At 39.1% G+C, this 20,858-nt stretch overlaps 1 protein-coding gene and 1 long non-coding RNA gene across 2 annotated transcripts in view; both read right to left on the reverse strand.

Moving 5' to 3' along the window:
* Positions 1-2,385: 2,385 nt before the first annotated feature.
* LOC119792668 lies at positions 2,386-5,595 on the reverse strand. Its single transcript, XR_005282020.1, has 4 exons — positions 5,455-5,595; positions 5,276-5,365; positions 5,060-5,172; positions 2,386-2,416 (listed from the first exon to the last, which is right to left on the reverse strand). It is a non-coding gene; the product is annotated as an uncharacterized LOC119792668 (long non-coding RNA).
* Positions 5,596-17,607: 12,012 nt separating this feature from the next.
* bean1 (brain expressed, associated with NEDD4, 1) overlaps positions 17,608-20,858 on the reverse strand; it is a 77,362-nt gene continuing 74,111 nt past the window's right edge. The window contains exon 5 of the mRNA XM_038299386.1: positions 17,608-18,436. Within this exon, the coding sequence (XP_038155314.1) occupies positions 18,031-18,436 (406 nt within the window). The 3' untranslated portion in view covers positions 17,608-18,030. The remainder of the gene's footprint in view (positions 18,437-20,858) is intronic.

The raw sequence follows: 20,858 nt of genomic DNA on the forward strand, positions 1-20,858 counted from the left end.
CTGTTTTTCCAGTGTAGTCCTGTTTCTTTGACTATAACTGGCTGGATGTGCTCTCTTAATCCTCCATCCTGTCTGCTTTCATCTCTTTGAACCCCAGTCGGCCTCAGCAGATGGCCTCTCACACTGAGCCTGGTTCTGCTGGAGGTTTCTTCCTGTTAAAAGGGAGTTTTTCCTCTCCACTGTCGCTACAAGCATGCTTGGTGTGAGGGATTGCCTTCGAGTCAATTAGTCTATGCAATCAACTGGTTTTCCTTAGATAGAAAACTTTAAATCAATTTAACTGTATGACCTGGTGAACTGTAAAGTGCTTCGAGATGACATGTGTTGTGAATTTTAGCTAAATAAATAAACTTAACTAAACTGAAACTGAACTTTTCTGTCACATTAAATGTTTCCAATATAACATTTTTAATGTGAAAAAAAATGTATTAAGTAGATGTAAAATGTGATTTTCCCCCTGGTGATTTTACTTAAGACAGAAAAGAAAATCAAATCATAGTGGTCCTATCAAGAATTGTAAGGGCACCTTAAGAATAATTGGTTATGCAAAACTTAATGTTCCGTTCATCTCAGTCTTCCATGTCCTGCTGCAGCAAAGCTTCACATCCCATTGGATGGGTTAAATGCAGAGGTAAATTTCTCCAATTTGAGATCAATAAAGTTAAATTCTTATTAACATTAAGTTCCACCATTTTCTTTTTAAATACTTCCTCATAAGTCCTGGGCAAGATTCTTTCTGAGAAATGCATAATGTACATTTAAATTCCCTATTCAGTATCTTTATGGTTAAATCCTAAACTTCAGAACACCTCATATTGTACCTCCTACCTCCTGTTCCATGCTCCTTTCCCTTCACCTTTCACAGGGTCAACAGTAAGAGCACCATCCAGGGTAGGAAAAGAACTCCTGACTACTGTGCTGAATCCAGACAGCCTTCAGTCTTATGGACATCATTACACGGCAGTAATGTTGGTGTGTGCCCATACAGAGACACATAAAGGATCGTGGGCAACCTTATAGCTCCTAGAGGCTCCTCGTCATGATGAGGTCCCAATGCTAACTGCATCGGCTCTGAGAAGCATACTGATTCCTGGTCCTAGCTCCTTCCTAACTGCCAGCACTTTTTAGATAGGAATTAATTAGCTAGCTGACTAAACGCACTGTTCTGACATTGTTAAAGAGTCCTTACCAATTTGAGGTGTTTGGATGGAGCCGTTGACTTTAATTGACACATGTGATCCTGTTGAGTTTCAGATGTTTTTGTTTTTGTTATTTCCTGCATGCATTTTTGATTTGCTCTTGACGTCATTGACCATCACCTTCTGAGCCACATTCATCAGTGTTAGTGAATCAGTTATTTACTAGCGTCGGAATGCTTACAAAAGACTATTAAGATTTTGGCTTAAGAAATTCAGTTTACCTCTTAGACAAAAACAATTGCTAATTCATACTAGAGAATTTACTACTTTTTCCCATTTGATCAGGTTGGTGATGATAGTTTAATCCCTTTAACAAATCATCCTTTTGTATGTATTAAAATTTTCTTGTTATATAATTTATTTGGTCATTTAAAATATTGACTTTCCTTTGTGACTGTGCTGGGTAGTCCAAATATGTTGTAATACTTGGTTAGTGGTCTCAGATTTAATCAAATGCCACCTTTCAGACACAAATATACAGTAACTCACAGTGATTTCCATGATATTAATCAGAAATCAATTTGTTGAAGTTCCCAAAAACAGGAAAAACATTCAATTGTTGTTTAGGAAAGCCCATTAAAACCATAGTAGTGACCAAAGTACGTGAGAATAATGGTTGATTTTAGATTTGAATAAAAAATTAAAATAAAAACAGGAAAAAATCTATTACTCATAATATGCTAAGAAGATTCATTTTAAGTCTTTAACAAAATGAAGTCAGCTAGATTCTTTATTAATAATATAATTCATATAAATAAAAATAATTGACTCAAGATTGATTCAGTATTTTGTTTTATTTATTTTCATTTTTGGTATTCATAGAATTTATTAGCTCCTCCATGAAACACATTAAGATGTAGCAACAACTTTATTTCGTGCAAATATCTTATATTATTAATGATGAATATTCTTATATGTATAATTTTGTGATTAAGGCCATAAAGGTTTATGAAGAGGTGAGATTTAGTTTAACTTCTTTTCAAGCAACATTTTATTAAAGGTTTTAAGAAGCAAATCCCCCTTTGGATAGAAATGTGTTTGGTAATATTTTTTCCTAACTTTTATCCAATCAGAGGTGGGATAAATTAAGCATAAAAATACATATAGGTACATGAATGCATCGGGGTTTGTTTTACTTTAGCTTTGCTAAAAGCTATAAGTGAAAATCATTGGATAAATGTTTTTCTTTCATCTCTTCTCTCCATTTTCTTCCCCATCTGCAATAAAAAGCAAAATACAAAGAATTATAAAAAGCACATACAGTAAAGCCATGATGCATTTACTTGAAATGTCCTGATCTCTAGTTCAATGCAAATAGATGTCAAAGAATAGATCACAGAATAATAATTTAATTTTTATAATTGCCCCTAAGTTTCTTTAACTCAGTGTGATGTCAGCTTTCTATGCAGTGATTTCTTATTTATTTTTATTTTTTTTTTACAATTTTCTTGTTATTGTCACAACTGAATGTTTCAGATCATTAAACTGATGATGATCTGATAGCCAGGACCGGTACCTGGCCCAGCTGACACCTGTTCATATTTATCTATTTATAGAAATGGCCAAAACACAGTCACATGGTGTTTCATCCACATGCCTTTCAAATGGGGCTTTAACATTTCTGTTTCAAAATTATTTTTTCACAAGAATTTTTTGTTTCATAGCTATGAAAACAAAATAAAATGAGATTTAAAATTCCAGCTGACATGGCTGGCTCTGCGGGAGTAATGCAACAGCAGGTATTCATTTTTCGTCCCACCCCCTATGGCCGCCATTATTGGAAACTAGAGGCTCAGCCTTTCCAAGGAGGGGTCAGAGGTAATTGTGAAACCATTTCAGCGGATGTAACATGCTTTACATAAGCTTGCTATGTTATTCTTTTTTTCTATTCAGCTTGGTGATATTATTGGTAAATTTCAATGAAACAACGGCAAAATCCTAGGAGAAAAGGCTATGCTTTATGCAGAAGGTCACCAATAATGTAAATCAGCATATTTGCCCAGATTCCCTTTTATAAGTGGAAAAATGCATTTTTGGAACAAACATGCTTCAATTATTCAGTCCAAATTTGCCTGAGTTATAGTCAAGCTATGGATCTATAAAGTCTAAGGGTTCCATCAAAATTTCAAATGGGGTTTCATGGTGTTTTGGAGTGTTTATTTTGGAGAAGAAAAAAAAAATTGGCGAGGCTCAATATTTTTTATTTTTATCTGTTTAAATCACCTACAGTATAAATGTCTTGGTGAATTTTAAGCTTAGTGGTTCCATCTGAAAAATATTCCTCAATGCCTTTCTGTCATACAAATACAAACAATTGTATTTCCAATGTATAGTTTGGGAGCTGTACTGCCTTTAATTCACATATCTAAATTCAGAATCAGGCAGAATTTGCCTCTAAGACCCGCTGGGCTTAAGGGGTTGAAAACAACTAGTGGTTTTAAAGTTGTAATTTTACTGAGAGCAAGATCAAAAGTATCCAAACCAGCTCTATGTGGAAAGCAGCTGCTGCACAAATAAACCTGAGCTGTAGAATTAAGAGAGAAATTCAGTAGAACCCAGAGCTGTAAAGCAACTCAATACCTGTACTTCATTTATTTACGTTATATTTACCTGAGTGACCATTTGAAAAAAAAGAAAAGTACTTTCAGGAGTTGTTTTACAGCATTGTGCTTTTTTACTTTTACTTAAGGAAAAATATGATAAAGTAACACTATTTCTACTCAAGTAAAATTTCTGGTTTCTCCATCCATTGTGAGAAACTTAACAAAAACAAGCTTGTTTTAAACAAATTTGCACCATTGAGACACAATGCTATTGAATGCTCTTTTCCTACTTCTGAGCTACTGAGTCTGCTGTATTGTTTGGAGGTTGGGTAATATTACATGGAAGTGTATACTGTAATTTACATACTGTAACTACTGATTTTGAACATTTTATAACAAAAAGTAATAAGTCTGTTATGATCATAGGTAGTTAGTAGATCAGTTACTCTGTGCTTCAGCTGCCTTTTTACCAAATATTTTTTTACTCTTACTTTAGTTGAGAGTTTTTTAACCCTATAATGCCAAATGTGTCGTATTTGATCCATACGGTTTCTGAAATGTTTTGCGTCTGACACCTTTTGCATAATTTAATGGTAAAAACTTTGCTCAAAATCCTATTGTACACAATCAGATATACCTGATAACAGCCAGTAGAAGACTACACAAAAAATAATCTTGACTTATCGCATAGTAATAAATTATTAATATCAAAAATGTATTTCTTTTTTTCTTTTTACATATTTTGTTAAAAGGGCAAATAAGGAATTCAAAAAAAAAAAAAGTAATTTTCTGTTTTGTTTTATTCTTGGATCGGGCTTTAAAGGGTTAAAGGTCAATTTTTACATTTAATAACTGTATATCATATTATTTTTGTCCTGTCGTATCAGCTGTTTGATTCTGATCACTTGATGCCAACTGTTGCAAATATGCAACACACCATCTGTATCTTGCATACAATAAAATAGCATGTGAATTTTCCCCAATGCCAGTTATTACACATTCAATACAGACATAAAAACCTTTAGCAATTAGTTATTTCTTTTGTGACAAGTTGCTGATGGTTTATTTTATTATTCACCATTATGTCTGTTGTAAAAAAAAATCCAGCATACCTAAATTTTTATTTATTCTTTTGAGCAAAAGTCAAATAATATTTTCTTTGCAGTTATTAATGGCAAAAACTTGATTGCATTTCATTTATTTATCTCCATGTATTTAAATCCAGGCATCAATGCGTTAAACATTATAGAGACAAACTTTTTCAAAATAATCTAAAAGTGATTATCTTTACCCAGTTAAGAACATGTAAACACTCACACTGATACATTTTTAAGTTTCTGGAAAACTCTCAGTAAATGGTTCAGGTGAAACTGGCTTGACTTCTCTCAGTTCCCCTCTCAGTTCAGCGAGGGCCACATCTTCTGGAATAACTAAGATATTGACATAAGTCAGAAAAATAAAATTTAGAAGTGCATCAGTGGTAACCATCAGGCTTGGTTCTATGTATAGAAAGTTTCAAACCTAATTTTGTACCTGGTGAGTCGCGGTGGGATCCAGCTGGCATCAGCTGAACTCCAACCACAAGAACGAGGAGCAGGAACAAAACCTGGGCTTTCATTTTCTCTAGGAGTTACGCACTGATCAGATTAATCCCGTTTGATTTATTTTCCACAACGTACCATCATCAAAAGAAGATCTAAATGATAACTCACCTCAGGTGCAGCACATGAGCCGTATGTTATCAGCTGATCTTTACCAGTTAAGGGACTGATGTCGTGATTGAAGCTTAGACGTACCGGTCTAACAGGTGTGAAACTAGGCGTGTTTCTGAAGCACTTTAAGAATGTGCCCAGGTCACTTTTAGATCTAGTTTTATTTTGCAGAAATATTTCCCTCCTTCTTTGGTTTCTAAAACAACATGGGGCATGGGAAAACATCCCAAAGCTAGTCACATGTGGCTGAATGGTTTATGTCACAGAGAGCTTTTATCATGAAAAGAAATACTCATAAAATTACTCTTTATTGTACCTTTAAAAGTTGGCAGCCTCATTGGTAGTAGATTTAGTAGGTTGATTAGCATTGTCTAAGAACCTTTATCTCAGTCTCAACAGTAACAACAGAAGAGAAGAGAATATTTTAAAAAAGTTCAGGAACTTATTGCAGTGGTTCTCTCTGAAGGTTGGCTTTGATTAGAAGTGAAGTTTATAAAGATGATCAAATATTGAAACAACCCCAAAACGTTCTCCAATGTTAGTATGTGGCCACCATGGCGAAACAACAATGCTCTACACCAGAGGTCTTCAACAGGGGGTCGGCGACCCCTGTGGGGCCCACGGAGGTACTTTGTGGGGGTCACGAAAGTTTTGGTTGATTAACCTTTTTTTTAAATCCCCCCCTGCAGTTTTTTCCACTAATTGAAATGTCTTTAAATCCACATTAACATGAATTCAACACACTGTAGTAAACAGAGAAATGAAGCAGAAGATGTCTTTCAGTCATCAATGCACACATTCAGCGACACACAGGAGCTCTTTCAAGCTGGGCACCGTTTCATTCACAACACCTGTCCCATCAACCAGGAATCAGAATCAGAAAAACCTTAATAATCCTAGGACAAAATTACTTTTGTTTTATTACTCCATCTGTAATAGAGTTACTATAGGACCAGTTTGATATAGCACAATTTTATACAATATATATAATTAGGGGGTCCCTGCTCCATCTCGCCATCAGTTTGGGGGTCCTTCTCCTGGAAAACGTTGAATACCCCTTTTCTACACTGTATGTGTAGTGTTGAAAAATATTGTCTTATAAATAGTGAAAAGTAGTGAGTAAGAATGACTAAATGATACATAAAAAAGAAAAAAACTGCTTAAAAACAGACTAATTTTAGCTATCAGACATTGAAACTCTCAAGGACAACTGGAACTAATCATTTGATTCACCTCAGAACCGGTAGGTCAGAGTGAATATTCTCCATTCTCCACCATAGCCACTGTTACTGTATTTGTACATATAAATAGCATTGAAACAATAAAAAGGAATACATTTTGGACTGACTAAATACTGTGTAAATAAGAGAAAACAGCTAAAAACAGTCAAAGTAATAAATATTACAAATGATCAAATTAGTCTCCTTCATGAATGCTGAAATCAGGTCCTGACACCCTGATAGAGTGCATTAGGATTCTAACTTTCAGTACAAATGTTCTTGAATAAGAACATAATGGTTTGCTTGTGACCCATAATTTGAGAACAGGCACACTCATGGACAGGATATTGCTGCAAGCCTCATTGAAAGTTCTGAATAGTTCAACTTTAACGATGATGAATGCACATGCGTCCGACAGAACCCAGAATGTCCAGCAACATACTAGAAAGACCAGGAACCAAAATAAAATAAAAGTTAATATTGATTGTGAATTCCCCATACTTCCTGACTCAAGTCTGCGACTGAGGTTACTATGGAAACACAGCTCTTTTACAAGCTAGAACAACTCAATCAGCTCTCCGGACCTCAGGTTTCATGCACCCACAGCCTCTTCTTCCTTACAAATGAGTACAGAAAAAGCCGCCACCCAACCAGCACATTGTTAATGGTTAAACCCTGCGGCACATGCAGCACAAACCATGTCCTGTCTGACAGGCCCATTTGGCTGTCACAAATTTTGCTTATTATTATGCATATTTTACCACTTGTAACTCAGTGCCTTTTTTTTTAAATCTAATTCTCATTGTCCTCTCTGGGATGTGTACGCTCATCGTTTTTCCCCTAATAAACACATACTCAGATATATGAAGAATTTATTTTGAGTTTTGTTTTTCTACAAAAGAAAATCTTTAACAAAAACATTACAGCACTTCCTATGAAACAACATTTTAGGTTGCTATTATAGTAGTTAAAGAAAAATATAAATAGGAAGATAAGTGGAGCATGATGCACATGTAACACATTTACATACCATTTACATACAGAGAATGCACAAATTAGCGCTCGTTAGCGAAAAATAACGATGGACAACACGCATCAGGAAAAGCTTTTCTAGATGGTACCAGAAATGTTCTGTTTGCTATAATACTGACATTTCAAATCTGCTCTAACTTAAACACCATCCTCATTTAAAATGAGACGCAGCAAGGCGATTGGACTGATTCAGCTCTACAGCGCCCTCTGGTGATCAGGGATGTAATTGGATTGGTTACAGGGCTTGAAAAGATGTTTTTCATGAACATATAAAAATGTCACATGTTAGTTATCACTGATACAGAGCTAAGGGCCTCCATCGTTAATAAACTTTTCTTTTTTTTATATGAAGTGGAGACCTTTCCCTTAACCAGCAGAATGGAAGACACATTCAAGACCATCCTCTACATCTATATAGAAAAAACATGCTTAAGAAGTGTTCAGTAAATTTGATCATGTTTAGTTTTGTCGTACAATGCTAACCATTTGGAGGAATTTATTACAATTTAAGATGGATTAAATCGCAGCTTAGTTTACTTTAAAGTATATAATTAGTTTGGGGACGGGTTGTTGCAACCATCCCCAAGCTAAACATCTTATGAATATTGTTAAAATGAAAATAGCCCATTTGTTCCTTTATAAATAGTATGGGCAAATAGTAGATAGATTTAAGGTTAATATAAATACATTGTTGTTTAAGGCCAATTAATCTCAGAGTGTAGAGAAAAGGAAAAAAAGTTTTGTTAATGTTCCAAGTCTCCACTATATTAAATGAGCTGCGAGACAAAAAGATAAACCTGTATGATATCAGCATAAATCATGGATGCTTTAATACTTATTTTGTGTTGTGGATTGTTAGAAAAGGTTTGACCAAATTATATTGCTCAAGCAGAGAGCAACAGTCAGCAGCAATAGGGATGAGAACAACCCATTGATTAATAACCAACATGTGACTTTATCTTTAGACAATGTTTTATTCCAATATCACAGATTTTGCAGGCCAATATAATCTGATATTTATTTTTGTCTGATATCAGATATCCAATATCAGTATTGGATTGGGACATCTCTAAATGATAAAACTGAAAGCTTTGCAGGAAAAGGATTTTTACTCATTTTATTTAAACATAAACTGTTGTTAATCCTTAATAAATATATAAAAATAAAGACTTAAAGGTCAAAACAGTGCTTTAAACCCCAATTTTTTTTTTTTTTTACCAAATGAATGATTAATTTCTTTTTCTCCGATAAAATCTCCCTTTAAAAATCGAAAAAGGAATTTATTTGATAAAATGTGCCTTAAAATTACACCGCTGATCACCGGACTAATATCTGCACTACAGCTACAGAGCTGGATCCAACAGTGAGGATGAGGTGGAAGGAAGCTTTTAGGCACATCTTTTAACAAAACATTTCAGTAACAATGAGCATTTTACAAGTAAAGGTATAAATGCTAATTACACGAAACAAACTATTTTAAAAGTTGCAAACCACATTTTTAGAGTTATTAAAGCTTGGTCGACTAATGACTTCCTGCTTTAATAACCAGTGATTAAAATGATGTCTACAGGTCTTAGTGTCTCCAGGAAAACTGGGGTTTTTACTCCCCATACTACCTCCAAACAAACGCCGCCTCTTTGTCTCTGTATATGCAAGACGGAATCATTGAAACAAGGAAGGAAGAGTGGATCTGAAAAGCTTTGGGATTGTGGAAACGAAGAAACAGAGTCATTGGCAGTTATTTAGGTAGAAAACATTATGGTTGAGATTTTGGGCGGAATATTTAAAATATTTTTATTAAAGTTATAGAGTAGACTTTAGAGTAAAACAAAAGGGAAGTTCTTGTATCTGTTTTACTTGTTCAAGGTTTGCATTTAAACTGAACTATATGAAGGGGGCTATAACTCACAGCAAAGCTACGAAATGACTACGGCAGGAGCAAGCACAGACCTGCAAATTGAGGCAAACTACTCTGAGAGTTCTGCTTTCAGAACCTCGGTTTTGTTGTATTTATGCATTTATTACGGCTGCAATATGAAGGACCAACTCTGCCATATTTAAAAATAAATACAGAAATAAATAAATGCTCATTAAATGTATAAGCATACAATTAATTGCCAATAAAAAAGTGAGACATAAATGTATATAACTCTTAATTAGCTTCTTTAATTATTTGCCTTTGTAATATTTACCTTATTTATTTTTCTGTCCTTTATCATCTTCAACTTTATTTTTTAATTACTTATATTTTTAAGTATTTATTTATGTGCATGTTATAATATTTTTGTCTGTTTTATTCTTCCTTTGTATTTTTTTACCTTAGTTATTTCTTCGCTGCTGTTTATTTCTCTCTGCCCTTTTTACATTTCTCTATGCATTTATGCCTCATTATGCAAATGAGGAGGGGTTGTGTCCTAGAGAGTCAACTTCTGCTCATTGGTTGGCTTGGCGGCCCATCTTCTTAACTCACAGAGCTCAGAGTACTAAGTTAAATGTTCTCTTTTCTGTTGATGTTGTTCAATAAAAGTACGTTTTAAGATCATTTGAGGCAAGAACCTTATACTTTTAAGCATCACCATATGGCCCATTCACAGATTTAATGCGTAATTTAAAAGAAAATGTGACGAACTTGAGAGGACCGTGGCAACCAGCGGAGCTCCGAAGCTGACGGCAGCCAGGTCTATAGCCAGGCTATGATGGCGATTTTTTGTTGTATTTGGCAAAGTTTGGCAAAGTCCCTACTCAAGTTCTAATGACTTCAGACTCGACATCAGACTCTCCTCCTGTAGATTCGACCCATGTAGTAAAATGCTAACCAACACGCTTCACACACGGTTATGCCGAGAGAGGGCCGCTGCAGATGGGCTGTGGTTAGACCTGGCTGCCGTCAGCTTCGGAGCTCCGCTGGTTGCCACGGTCCTCTCAAGTTCGTCACATTTTCTTTTAAATTACGCATTAAATCTGTGAATGGGCCATATGGTGATGCTTAAAAGTATAAGGTTCTCGCCTCAAATGATCTTAAAACGTACTTTTATTGAACAACAGCAACAGAAAAGAGAACATTTAACTTAGTACTCTGAGCTCTGTGAGTTAAGAAGATGGACCGCCAAGCCAACCAATGAGCAGAAGTTGACTCTCTAGGACACAACCGCTCCTCATTTGCATAATGAGGCAGAAATGCATAGAGAAATGTAAAAAGGGCAGAGAGAAATAAACAGCGGCGAAGAAATAACTAAGGTAAAAAAATACAAAGGAAGAATAAAACAGACAAAAATATTATAACATGCACATAAATAAATACTTAAAAATATAAGTAATTAAAAAATAAAGTTGAAGATTATAAAGGACAGAAAAATAAATAAGGTAAATATTACAAAGGCAAATAAATAAAGAAGCTAATTAAGAGTTATATACATTTATTTCTCACTTTTTTGTTGGCAATTAATTGTATGCTTATACATTTATTGAGCATTTATTTATTTCTGTATTTATTTTTAAATATGGCAGAGTTGGTCCTTCATACTGCAATTCTTTAAAACAGGAATAAATTCTTGCCGGCAGGTAAAATTTGATCTTTATCAATACCATCACAGTAGTAGCCATTCAAAATTTCCCCACTTTCCTTGATGGGCCCATGACTGGTCCCTTTTTAAACATCAATCTTTGTACTAAAATATTCTTTCTGTCATGATGTGTGGACATTAAGATCTAAAGAGAAGCGTCATCTCCTGGTCAGACCCTGTAATTCAGTGAAAGGGTGGATTCAGAGTAAAAAATATGCAACAGGGAGTCACTGCAGTGGCTGGAAGATGGAGGGGATTTCGCTGTGCTGCTATTCGGCTGGCATTTGACTGAGAAGGGCCATTCTGAATGGCTGCTACTGCATGGTGTCCAACATACGTTTTCTGCATTTGTACTAATACCTAATGCAGTCTGCACCAGTATCCTTTTAGTAGCGGACCACCGAGACCAGCTCAAAAAGTGGGTCTCAGAAAAAGTTGGGGAAAGGAACTCTGGTCCGTTTAAAGTTGACTTAATGTGACAGGTGTAAATGCAGCCTAAATGTTTTGCTATCAAGGATATAATGGTTCCTTCAAGGTTGCTGGAAGCATCTCTTTTAGTGTTCTGTCTTACAGGAGAACTGTAGAAGCCCCTGATGGAGCTAAAACTAAAATAAGTCAGTCAGACTGGATGGGTGGAGACTAGCTTTGAACATAAACTGTCCCATTTTACCACGGATTCTATATTAGATTTTAATGGAGCATAGGAAAGATGTGTTGCATTTGAATTTATTTAGGGATATCGGAGTAAATGGGGCTAAATACGAACTGATTTTTTTTTCAAATATTTTATTTTCCTTCTCCCTTCAGGTACTTCATTCTTGCAGCAAAAGTTTCTGTTTCTGGAGGAACAGTTTGTTAAAATCTACAGTTTTGTGTGTTAAAATCTCCATTGCATCAGGCCAGCCTCTGGCGATGGCAGGCTTAAAAGCTACATGTCGCTGCTTGGTTCCAGTTTTAGCGCAATATTAAAACCAGAGCCCTTAATAGGAAGTGTTTCAACAAAAACAGAGCAAGCTGAGCCTCTCTCCAATCGGGTTCTGAGAAGATTTAACATTCAACGTTGGATTTTTGACCCTGCTGCTTTACTAAAAGCTTTAAATAAAACACACAGGAAGAACAGGCAGCTTCTTGGTTACTTCATAATAGCCTTGTGAGACCATCCTGATCTCGTGAGCTTTCAAGATTTCACTCGCAGATCAGCCTGGAGACTCTCCGTTGAAGAAAATTTGGAGCCGTTCACCAAACGAACGTCCAATCAGCGTTGGCTTTGAGACGGGTTGAGGTGTGACGCAACGAGAAGCGGGACAGTTCAGTCTAAAGAACATGGCGGCTTCAGCCGATGAAACTAGCGTTAGAGTGGCTATCGAGCAAGTTTTATCGGAATGACACTGTATTTCTTCACTGCTCTTTTCCCGACTGGTTTCGCAAAGAGTTTGATCTATCAATTGGCTCCTCTTCGTCGTCGCTCTGTTAGTACGTCATATGCTTCGTTGATCTGATTGGTTTATTTGGCCCGTCTATCACCAACATAGGCCAATCAGCTAACCAGTATTTTCGCCCCTTCCCAAAATTACTTCTACGGAAGGTTTCCAGATGGATATGTGGAGCAAATCCATCTGGCGGAGTCAGGTTAACTTCATAATGCACTTATGACAAAGTCGGTACTTGTACTTGTTAGGTTATTACCACCTTAAAGGAAATTACTGAACAGGTACAGCAGTTGTTGATAAGAAGGACATCGCTCCCTAACATCTCAATTCCGGCTCAACTGATACAGGTTTTTAATTGATTATCTGTATTTTAAAATGTAAAATACTCCAAATGATTTAATCTGAACTGGATTAGTCAAAGGATATATTTTGTAATACATAGTTTAAGATTTAGAGAGGAAGAGGAAATTTAGCTACAAAATACTGCCAAAAGTATGAGGTCACCACTCCCAATCAAAGCATGGAGGCAGCCAGACTGTAGGAGGTCAGTGTGGCCCTGTTATAAGGTGCCAAGTGATAAAATATCCAGTTGTGAAATTTCCTTGTGAGCAAATACTCCAATGCTAGGTTTTGGTACCATTTTGCAGAATAATAGGTGAATAGGAATGACAGCAACTTATCCTCCAAGTGGTAGTCCAGATAAAATTATGACACTGTGGGCAGAGCTAGAGGATAGCTACAGGTCTTCAAATGTTAAAAGACCTTTAGATTAGCTCACAGACGGTACATAGTGAGCATTAACCCCCAATTTACACTTTGTGTCCACCCTCTAATATAGATGATGTCCGCTCCATTGCAGTGCAAAGCCCACAGGCGCTCCAAGGAACATGTGCAGATCACGCATTAAAAGCCTGTCAGCATCGATTTAAAACGCTAAAACTTTTTCATCTTTTTTTTTTTTTTTTTTCAGGAGTTTTTATTCCACAAATAAAAACTGAATGCAGAGAACCTGTGTTGTTTTTATTTGTGTATTTCAATTGTTGATTATTTATGTATAGTAATATAGGCTGCCCAGTATTAGATCTAATGTGCGTAGTTGATAATATACACACATATATAAAAATATTTGTAAATTTTAAAGAAAATATAACCATCTGTAGTAAAAATCTGGATGTTGTTAATCTTCTTTTTATGGATGGATCGATGTGATTTCTGATATTTACTGTGATGTCGGGCAAAAATAGTTTTGAATCGAATTTTTACAGGCACGCCGTCCACTCCTCGCTGTTTACTGAGGATCAACTCTGCCATATTTAAAAATAAATACAGAACTTAATTAATTGCTCAATAAATAAATAAGCATACAATTAATGGTCCCCAAAAATACAATAAACAAATAAATGTGGGTAGAAATTAAATAATACAGCGAGACATAAATTTTTTTTCCTTTTTTAAATAGCTTCTTTTCTCTATTCGCCTTTGTAATAACTACTTTATTTATATATTGTCCATTATAATTTTCAACCTTATTCATTAATTACTTATTTTTTTTTATGTATTTATTTATACCCATTGGTTGGTTAGCATTTAAATAAATAACACAAAAATAAAGCAGACAAAATATTGTAACATGCACATAAATCAATAAGGTTATTATTACAAAGAAGCTAACCAAGAGATATATACATTTATGTTTTACTGTATTATTTCACCGTTCACCGGGTTTACCCCGGTGAACGAGAGGGTAGCCTCCCTCCGCCTACGGGTGGGGGGACGGGTTCTGACTGTTGTCTGTGCTTACGGGCCGAACAACAGTTCAGATTACCCACCCTTCTTGGAGTCCTTAGAGGGGGTACTGGAGGGTGCCCCTCCTGGGGATTCCCTTGTTCTGCTGGGAGACTTCAGCGCTCACGTGGGCAATGACAGTGAGACCTGGAGGGGCGTGGTTGGGAGGAATGGCCGCCCTGATCTGAACTCGAGTGGTGTTCTGTTGTTGGACTTCTCTGCTCGTCATGGATTGTCCATAACGAACACCATGTTTGAGCATAAGGGTGTCCATATGTGCACATGGCACCAGGACACCCTAGGCCGCAGTTCGATGATCGACTTTGTCATCGTTTCATCGGACTTGCGGCCGTATGTCTTGGACACTCGGGTGAAGAGAGGTGCTGAGCTTTCCACTGACCACTACCTGGTGGTGAGTTGGCTCCGGTGGTGGGGGAGGATGCCGGTCAGACCTGGCAGGCCCAAACGTGTTGTGAGGGTCTGCTGGGAACGTCTGGCAGAGTCCCCTGTTAGGCGGAGCTTTAACTCCCATCTCCGGCAGAACTTCGAACACATCCCGGGGGAGGTGGGGGACATTGAGTCCGGGTGGACCATGTTCCGTTCCTCCATTGTCGAGGCAGCTTATCTGAGCTGCGGCCGCAAGGTTGTCGGTGCCTGTCGTGGCGGCAACCCTCGAACCCGTTGGTGGACACCTCCGGTGAGGGATGCTGTCAGGTTGAAGAGGGAGGCCTATCGAGCCTTTTTGGCCTGTGGGACTCTGGAATCAGCTGATGGGTACCGGCGGGCGAAGCGGCATGCGGCTCGGATGGTTGCTGAGGCAAAAACTCGGGTGTGGGAGGAGTTTGGAGAGGCCATGGAGAAAGACTTCCGTACGGCTCCGAAGCGATTCTGGTACGCCATCCGGCGTCTCAGGAGGGGGAAGCAGTGCAGCACCAACACTGTTTATAGTGGGGATGGTGTGCTGCTGACCTCGACTCGGGACGTTGTGGGTCGGTGGGCGGAATACTTCGAAGACCTCCTCAATCCCACCAACATGTCTTCCATTGAGGAAGCTGGGCCTGGGGACTCTGGACTGGGCTCTCCAATCTCTGTGGGCGAGGTCGCCGAGGTGGTTAAAAAGCTCCTCGGTGGCAGGGCCCCGGGGGTGGATGAGATCCGCCCGGAGTTCCTGAAGGTCCTGGATGTTGTAGGGTTGTGTTGGCTGACACGACTCTTCAACATTGCATGGACATCGGGGGCAGTCCCCCTGGATTGGCAGACTGGGGTGGTGGTCCCCCTGTTCAAAAAGGGGGACCGGAGGGTGTGCTCCAATTACAGGGGAGTCACACTCTTAAGCCTCCTCGGCAAGGTCTATTCGGGGGTGCTGGAGAGGAGGGTCCGTCGGATAGTCGAACCTCGGATTCAGGAAGAGCAGTGTGGTTTCCGTCCTGGTCGTGGAACGCTGGACCAGCTCTACACCCTCAGCAGGGTCCTGGAGGGTGCATGGGAGTTCGCCCAACCAGTCTACATGTGTTTTGTGGACTTGGAGAAGGCGTTCGACCGTGTCCCTCGGGGGGCCCTGTGGGGGGTTCTCTGGGAATACGGGGTGCCAGGCCCTTTGATACGGGCTGTCAGGTCCCTGTATGACCGGTGTCAGAGTTTGGTCCGCATTGCCGGCAGTAAGTCGGGCTCGTTTCCGGTGAGAGTTGGACTTCGCCAGGGCTGCCCTTTGTCACCGATACTGTTCATTACCTTCATGGACAGAATTTCTAGGCGCAGCCAAGGTGTTGAGGGGATCCGTTTTGGTGGCCTTAGGATTGCGTCTCTGCTTTTTGCAGATGATGTGGTCCTATTGGCTTCATCAGGTCGTGATCTGCAGCTCTCGCTGGATCGGTTCGCAGCCGAGTGTGAAGCGGCCGGGATGGGGATCAGTGCCTCCAAATCCGAGGCCATGGTCTTGAGCCGGAAAAGGGTAGAGTGCCTTCTCCGGGTCAGGGGGGGTGTCCTGCCCCAAGTGGAGGAGTTTAAATATCTGGGGATCTTGTTCACGAATGAGGGAAGAAGGGAGCGGGAGATCGACAGGCGGATTGGTGCAGCGTCTGCCGTGAAGCGGTCGCTGTACCGGTCCGTCGTGGTGAAGAGAGAGCTGAGTCAAAAAGCGAAGCTCTCGATTTACCGGTCGATCTACGTTCCTACCCTCATCTATGGTCATGAACTCTGGGTCATGACCGAAAGAACGAGATTGCGGATACAAGCGGCCGAAATGGGTTTCCTCCGTAGGGTGGCTGGGCTCTCCCTTAGAGATAGGGTGAGAAGCTCGGTCATCCGGGAGGGACTCGGAGTAGAGCTGCTGCTCCTCCACGTCGAGAGGAGCCAGTTGAGGTGGCTTGGGCATCTGTTTAGGATGCCTCCTGGACGCCTCCCTGGTGAGGTGTTCCGGGCACGTCCCACCGGGGGGAGGCCCCAGGGAAGACCCAGGACACGCTGGAGAGACTATGTTTCTCGGCTGGCCTGGGAACGCCTTGGGGTTCCTCCTGAAGAGCTGGAAGAAGTGGCTGGGGAGAGGGAAGTCTGGGCCTCCCTTCTTAAGCTGCTGCCCCCGCGACCCGACCCCGGATAAGCAGAGGAAGATGGATGGATGGATGGATGGATGTATTATTTTAACTTACATTTGTTTGTTTATTGTATTTTTGGGGGTAATTAATTGTATGCTTATTTATTTATCGAGCATTTATTTATTTCTGTATTTATTATTAGATATAGTATAGCTGGTGCTCCATAGATGTTGTTCCAAGACACTAAATGCTTCTATTGATTATAACAGTTGTGTATTTGGTGAGGAAAGATCTCTCAGTGTTTGGTCCTGTTTTCAATCTGATTCAGAGCAGACGAACTGAACTGGATTTCTCATCAAACATCAGTTTCTGACCTAAGAATTTTTTTTCTGGAAAGCTGAAAGGGAGGCAGGAAAAATGTTAAACCCTTTTGATTAAATCACTCAGATTCCAAGGTTTGTAAACACATAGCAACACATACCTTCGGCAATATAGTGTAAGTTTTTAAGTTTTCAAACCGAGGACTTAGTGGGTGAGGTTCTGCATGGAAGGAGGCTCCAGTTATATAGGAACCACCACTGCTCTAAAGTCTACAGCCTATAACGACTTTAGCTCTGTGCTGGTCATGTAATATAAAACTAGAAGAAAAGTAAAGAAATCTGAATTATTAAACTCAGTGTGCTGCTCTGTCTTTTAAGCATCCTAATTCACGAAACAATAACCTGGAAAAAAAGGAACCATGTAGTGAAACAGGCAGAGCATCCTCTCTGGATAAGCCACCTGGAAGAAAAAAACAACCAACCAGGCGAACAGTTTCTCTTCTGGCAAATTTGCCACTGCAGCATAATGGTTCCCCACGGCTTCTGTGCCTATGTTCTGTTGGCAGCTGTATGGAAGAAGTTCACACATTGTTGCTTTCCACTGTTTGGTGCACAGCTGCTCCTAGCAAAGTGTTAGTTTCAATAACCAGGGGCCAGCTGAGAGCTTAGGTGAGCAAAACAAATTAATAGTCTTAGGAGATCTGGCCGGCTGGGAGTTGCTGGGAGTTTTCGCCGTAGTCCCTCTCCGAATGGTGTTTAGTAAGGTCACATGGCATGAGAGGGAGGGGCTGCCTCTGCTCAGCCAGCACTGCCTCGTAAGGTGGTGCTGCCTCCAGGGGGAAGGAAATAGATGCAACGTGTTGCTGCTCCCCCTCATGCAGTCCCAGGGAATAGTGGGAGGAGGAGGAGGAGGTGGAGGAAGGCCAGGCAGCGCTGGCTGACGTCTCCCCACAGCGCTGGGAGGCATCTGGACCGGAGTGTGTGGGATTCTGTTCTGGCTCGGCCAGGCTCTGACAGGGGTCCAGCAGGGAGTAGGGAGGCGGGTCATCGGTTGGGATGTAGATCTGAGTGGAATCTGGTCCGACACACTCCTCATAGCTGTGGAGACAAGTCAGAGGGTGAGTTAGTAGAAATGCGGGGGGAGGGCGGACATAAAAATAGGAGTTAAAATACAGTGTGTTATAGCTTTCAAAACATTTCCACAAGGAAAGAGATCAAACTTTAGGCTGATATACCAACACAGAGAGATGAAGGTGAAAGACTTCTCCTCTGTGATGAATGGTAGTGGCAGCACCATGCTGTGGGGCTGCTTATTCATTAACAAGGACAGTAGAACTGGTTAGAGTTGTTGGAAAAAAAAACTAAAAATGAGGCAATTTTAGAAGGAAACCTGAAAAAAAGCTGCAAAGGTCTCAACCATGTGCTCAAAGAAGAAAAGTGGATTGGAGATTGGAGCGTGGCTCGCATGCACACACAAAAAAAAAATGATATTACCCCTTTGAATTTTTTCCAACCTGGGATCCTTTTTCTAAAAATCATCATTTAGGTTCTCCAAACACGGCAGATCTCTTGGATCCCTCTATATCAACAGGATTCTTTCTGCCAAAAACCTTATTCCACTAGAAGTATTTTCAGATTGGAGCCATCAAGTGGAAAGGTTGTTATTTGCAGAGACGACAAATTACCTTCAATAGTACATTTCCTCTCATCTCCATGAGGACAGAGCCCGACTCTTCCTAAAAAGTCGCAATGAATCGATAAACCCTAACCAGAATGTGGCAAATAACCCAATACCATAGTGAAGATCCTTTTGGTAAACTTTATAAACACTTATAGAGAGATTAAACAAGCTAACTTACTGTACATTCCTCATTAGCTAAAGCTTTGAAACTTCAGAAATGTGTCCAAACATTGCACAAACTAAATCTTTGATATTTAAACTGCAGTATTTGCATTAATGTATTACCAAACCATCCAGGGCATTAGAGTTAATAAAAAGCTAAGATAAAAAAAAACATATACAGATATGGGAGAGTTTACTTGACAATTAAAACCAAACAAGCTCTACTGTAATTCTGTCACATCTCACATTTCTTTGGATGTAAAAATGACGTTTCTAGCCAGAGTTCAAGCCAGCTGTTCAAAACCCTTCTCCTTGAGATTAGGGGCCTTGCATATTTTAAAAGTACCTCTGCAGCTGAAAACCCTGATTCAAATGTTTTAGCAAATGACTCGCATGTTTAAATGTTTAAACGGGTGTAGAAGGACAGTTTTTCCTCCTGTAGCAGCTCAAGAGATTTATATGTCAAAGTTTACAGGAAAACAGGTCCTTTAAAACTAAATAAAGCAGAAAATAATTAAATTGAAAGATAAATGTGTTGTGTTGTGTCTGTTTGGCAAGAGGTGGATTAGGATGGGTTATAAAGAAGCTATTATGGGGAGTCACTCAATCAGTACAGTGGGTAACTGGATTACTGTGGTACTACTGATGCAAACATCTTCTTTCTTTCTTTCTTTCTTTCTTTCTTACTTTCTTTCTTTCTTTCTTTCTTTCTTTCTTTCTTTCTTTCTTTCTTTCTTTCTTTCTTTCAGTTATTGCTGCTGAATAATTATGCACTTTTTATGAAAAAAAAAACATGTCCAAATTAAATAAATAGTAAAATAAAAACTATTTAAACATACATTTTGATCACTAAAGTAAAGGAAAATGTGAGAATATGAGCTGAAAGGTCATCATTTAATGAGTGCACACCAGCTCAACCCCTCCGCTCCACATGAAGGACATGAAGGACATGCTATGGTTGTGTTTTTAACAAGGAAAATCATTTTCTTTTTATTGTTTGCAAAATAACTACGACAGAACTCTCCTGACTGAATCAGGAAATAAAACAAAATGATCGGCTTCAAGGAGGATGGAGACAGACCTGCTCCTGACCAGGTTAACCTTAGAGAGAATCTTACCATGTTAATAGAAACTGAGGCTAAGTAAAATCTCTTTATGAAACTGAAAACTCAGAGTTTGCCTGATTTCAGGTTTTAAAAGACTTTGTGTTTTTCAGAAATCAGATTTTTTAAACGGGCCCCAGGACAACTCTCAATCTCCACAATGTCGGTTGAGTTTCTACTGTTTCTCATTTGCATCATGTGCAGTCATACAATGGGAAAAAAAAAAACAACACAAGTAGTTGGTTATAAAAAGTACGGTGGCCCTGAAGTGCAAACTTCAACTACAAATCTAAAAGCGCAACTACATTAAGGAAATCGTAACTACATAAAGCAAAGCGAAACTACATTAAGGAAAACAAAACTACATAAAGCAAAGCGCAACTACATTAAGGAAAACACAATTACATTAACCTACCGGAAAAGGTAGGTACCAGTGGGAAACATGAGACATCGCTGATTGGACGACGGCGCAGTTTGACCGTTGAACCAGAAGTTGCGTCAGCTGAACAGTCCAGCTTCTTTTAAGTGTGTCTTCAGTGTACGCAAACTAACTGAAATTTCGTGATTAGTCTTG

This window comes from Cyprinodon tularosa, unplaced genomic scaffold, assembly GCF_016077235.1.
Source record: "Cyprinodon tularosa strain WSP-4 unplaced genomic scaffold, ASM1607723v1 ctg428, whole genome shotgun sequence".
Lineage (NCBI taxonomy): Eukaryota > Metazoa > Chordata > Actinopteri > Cyprinodontiformes > Cyprinodontidae > Cyprinodon > Cyprinodon tularosa.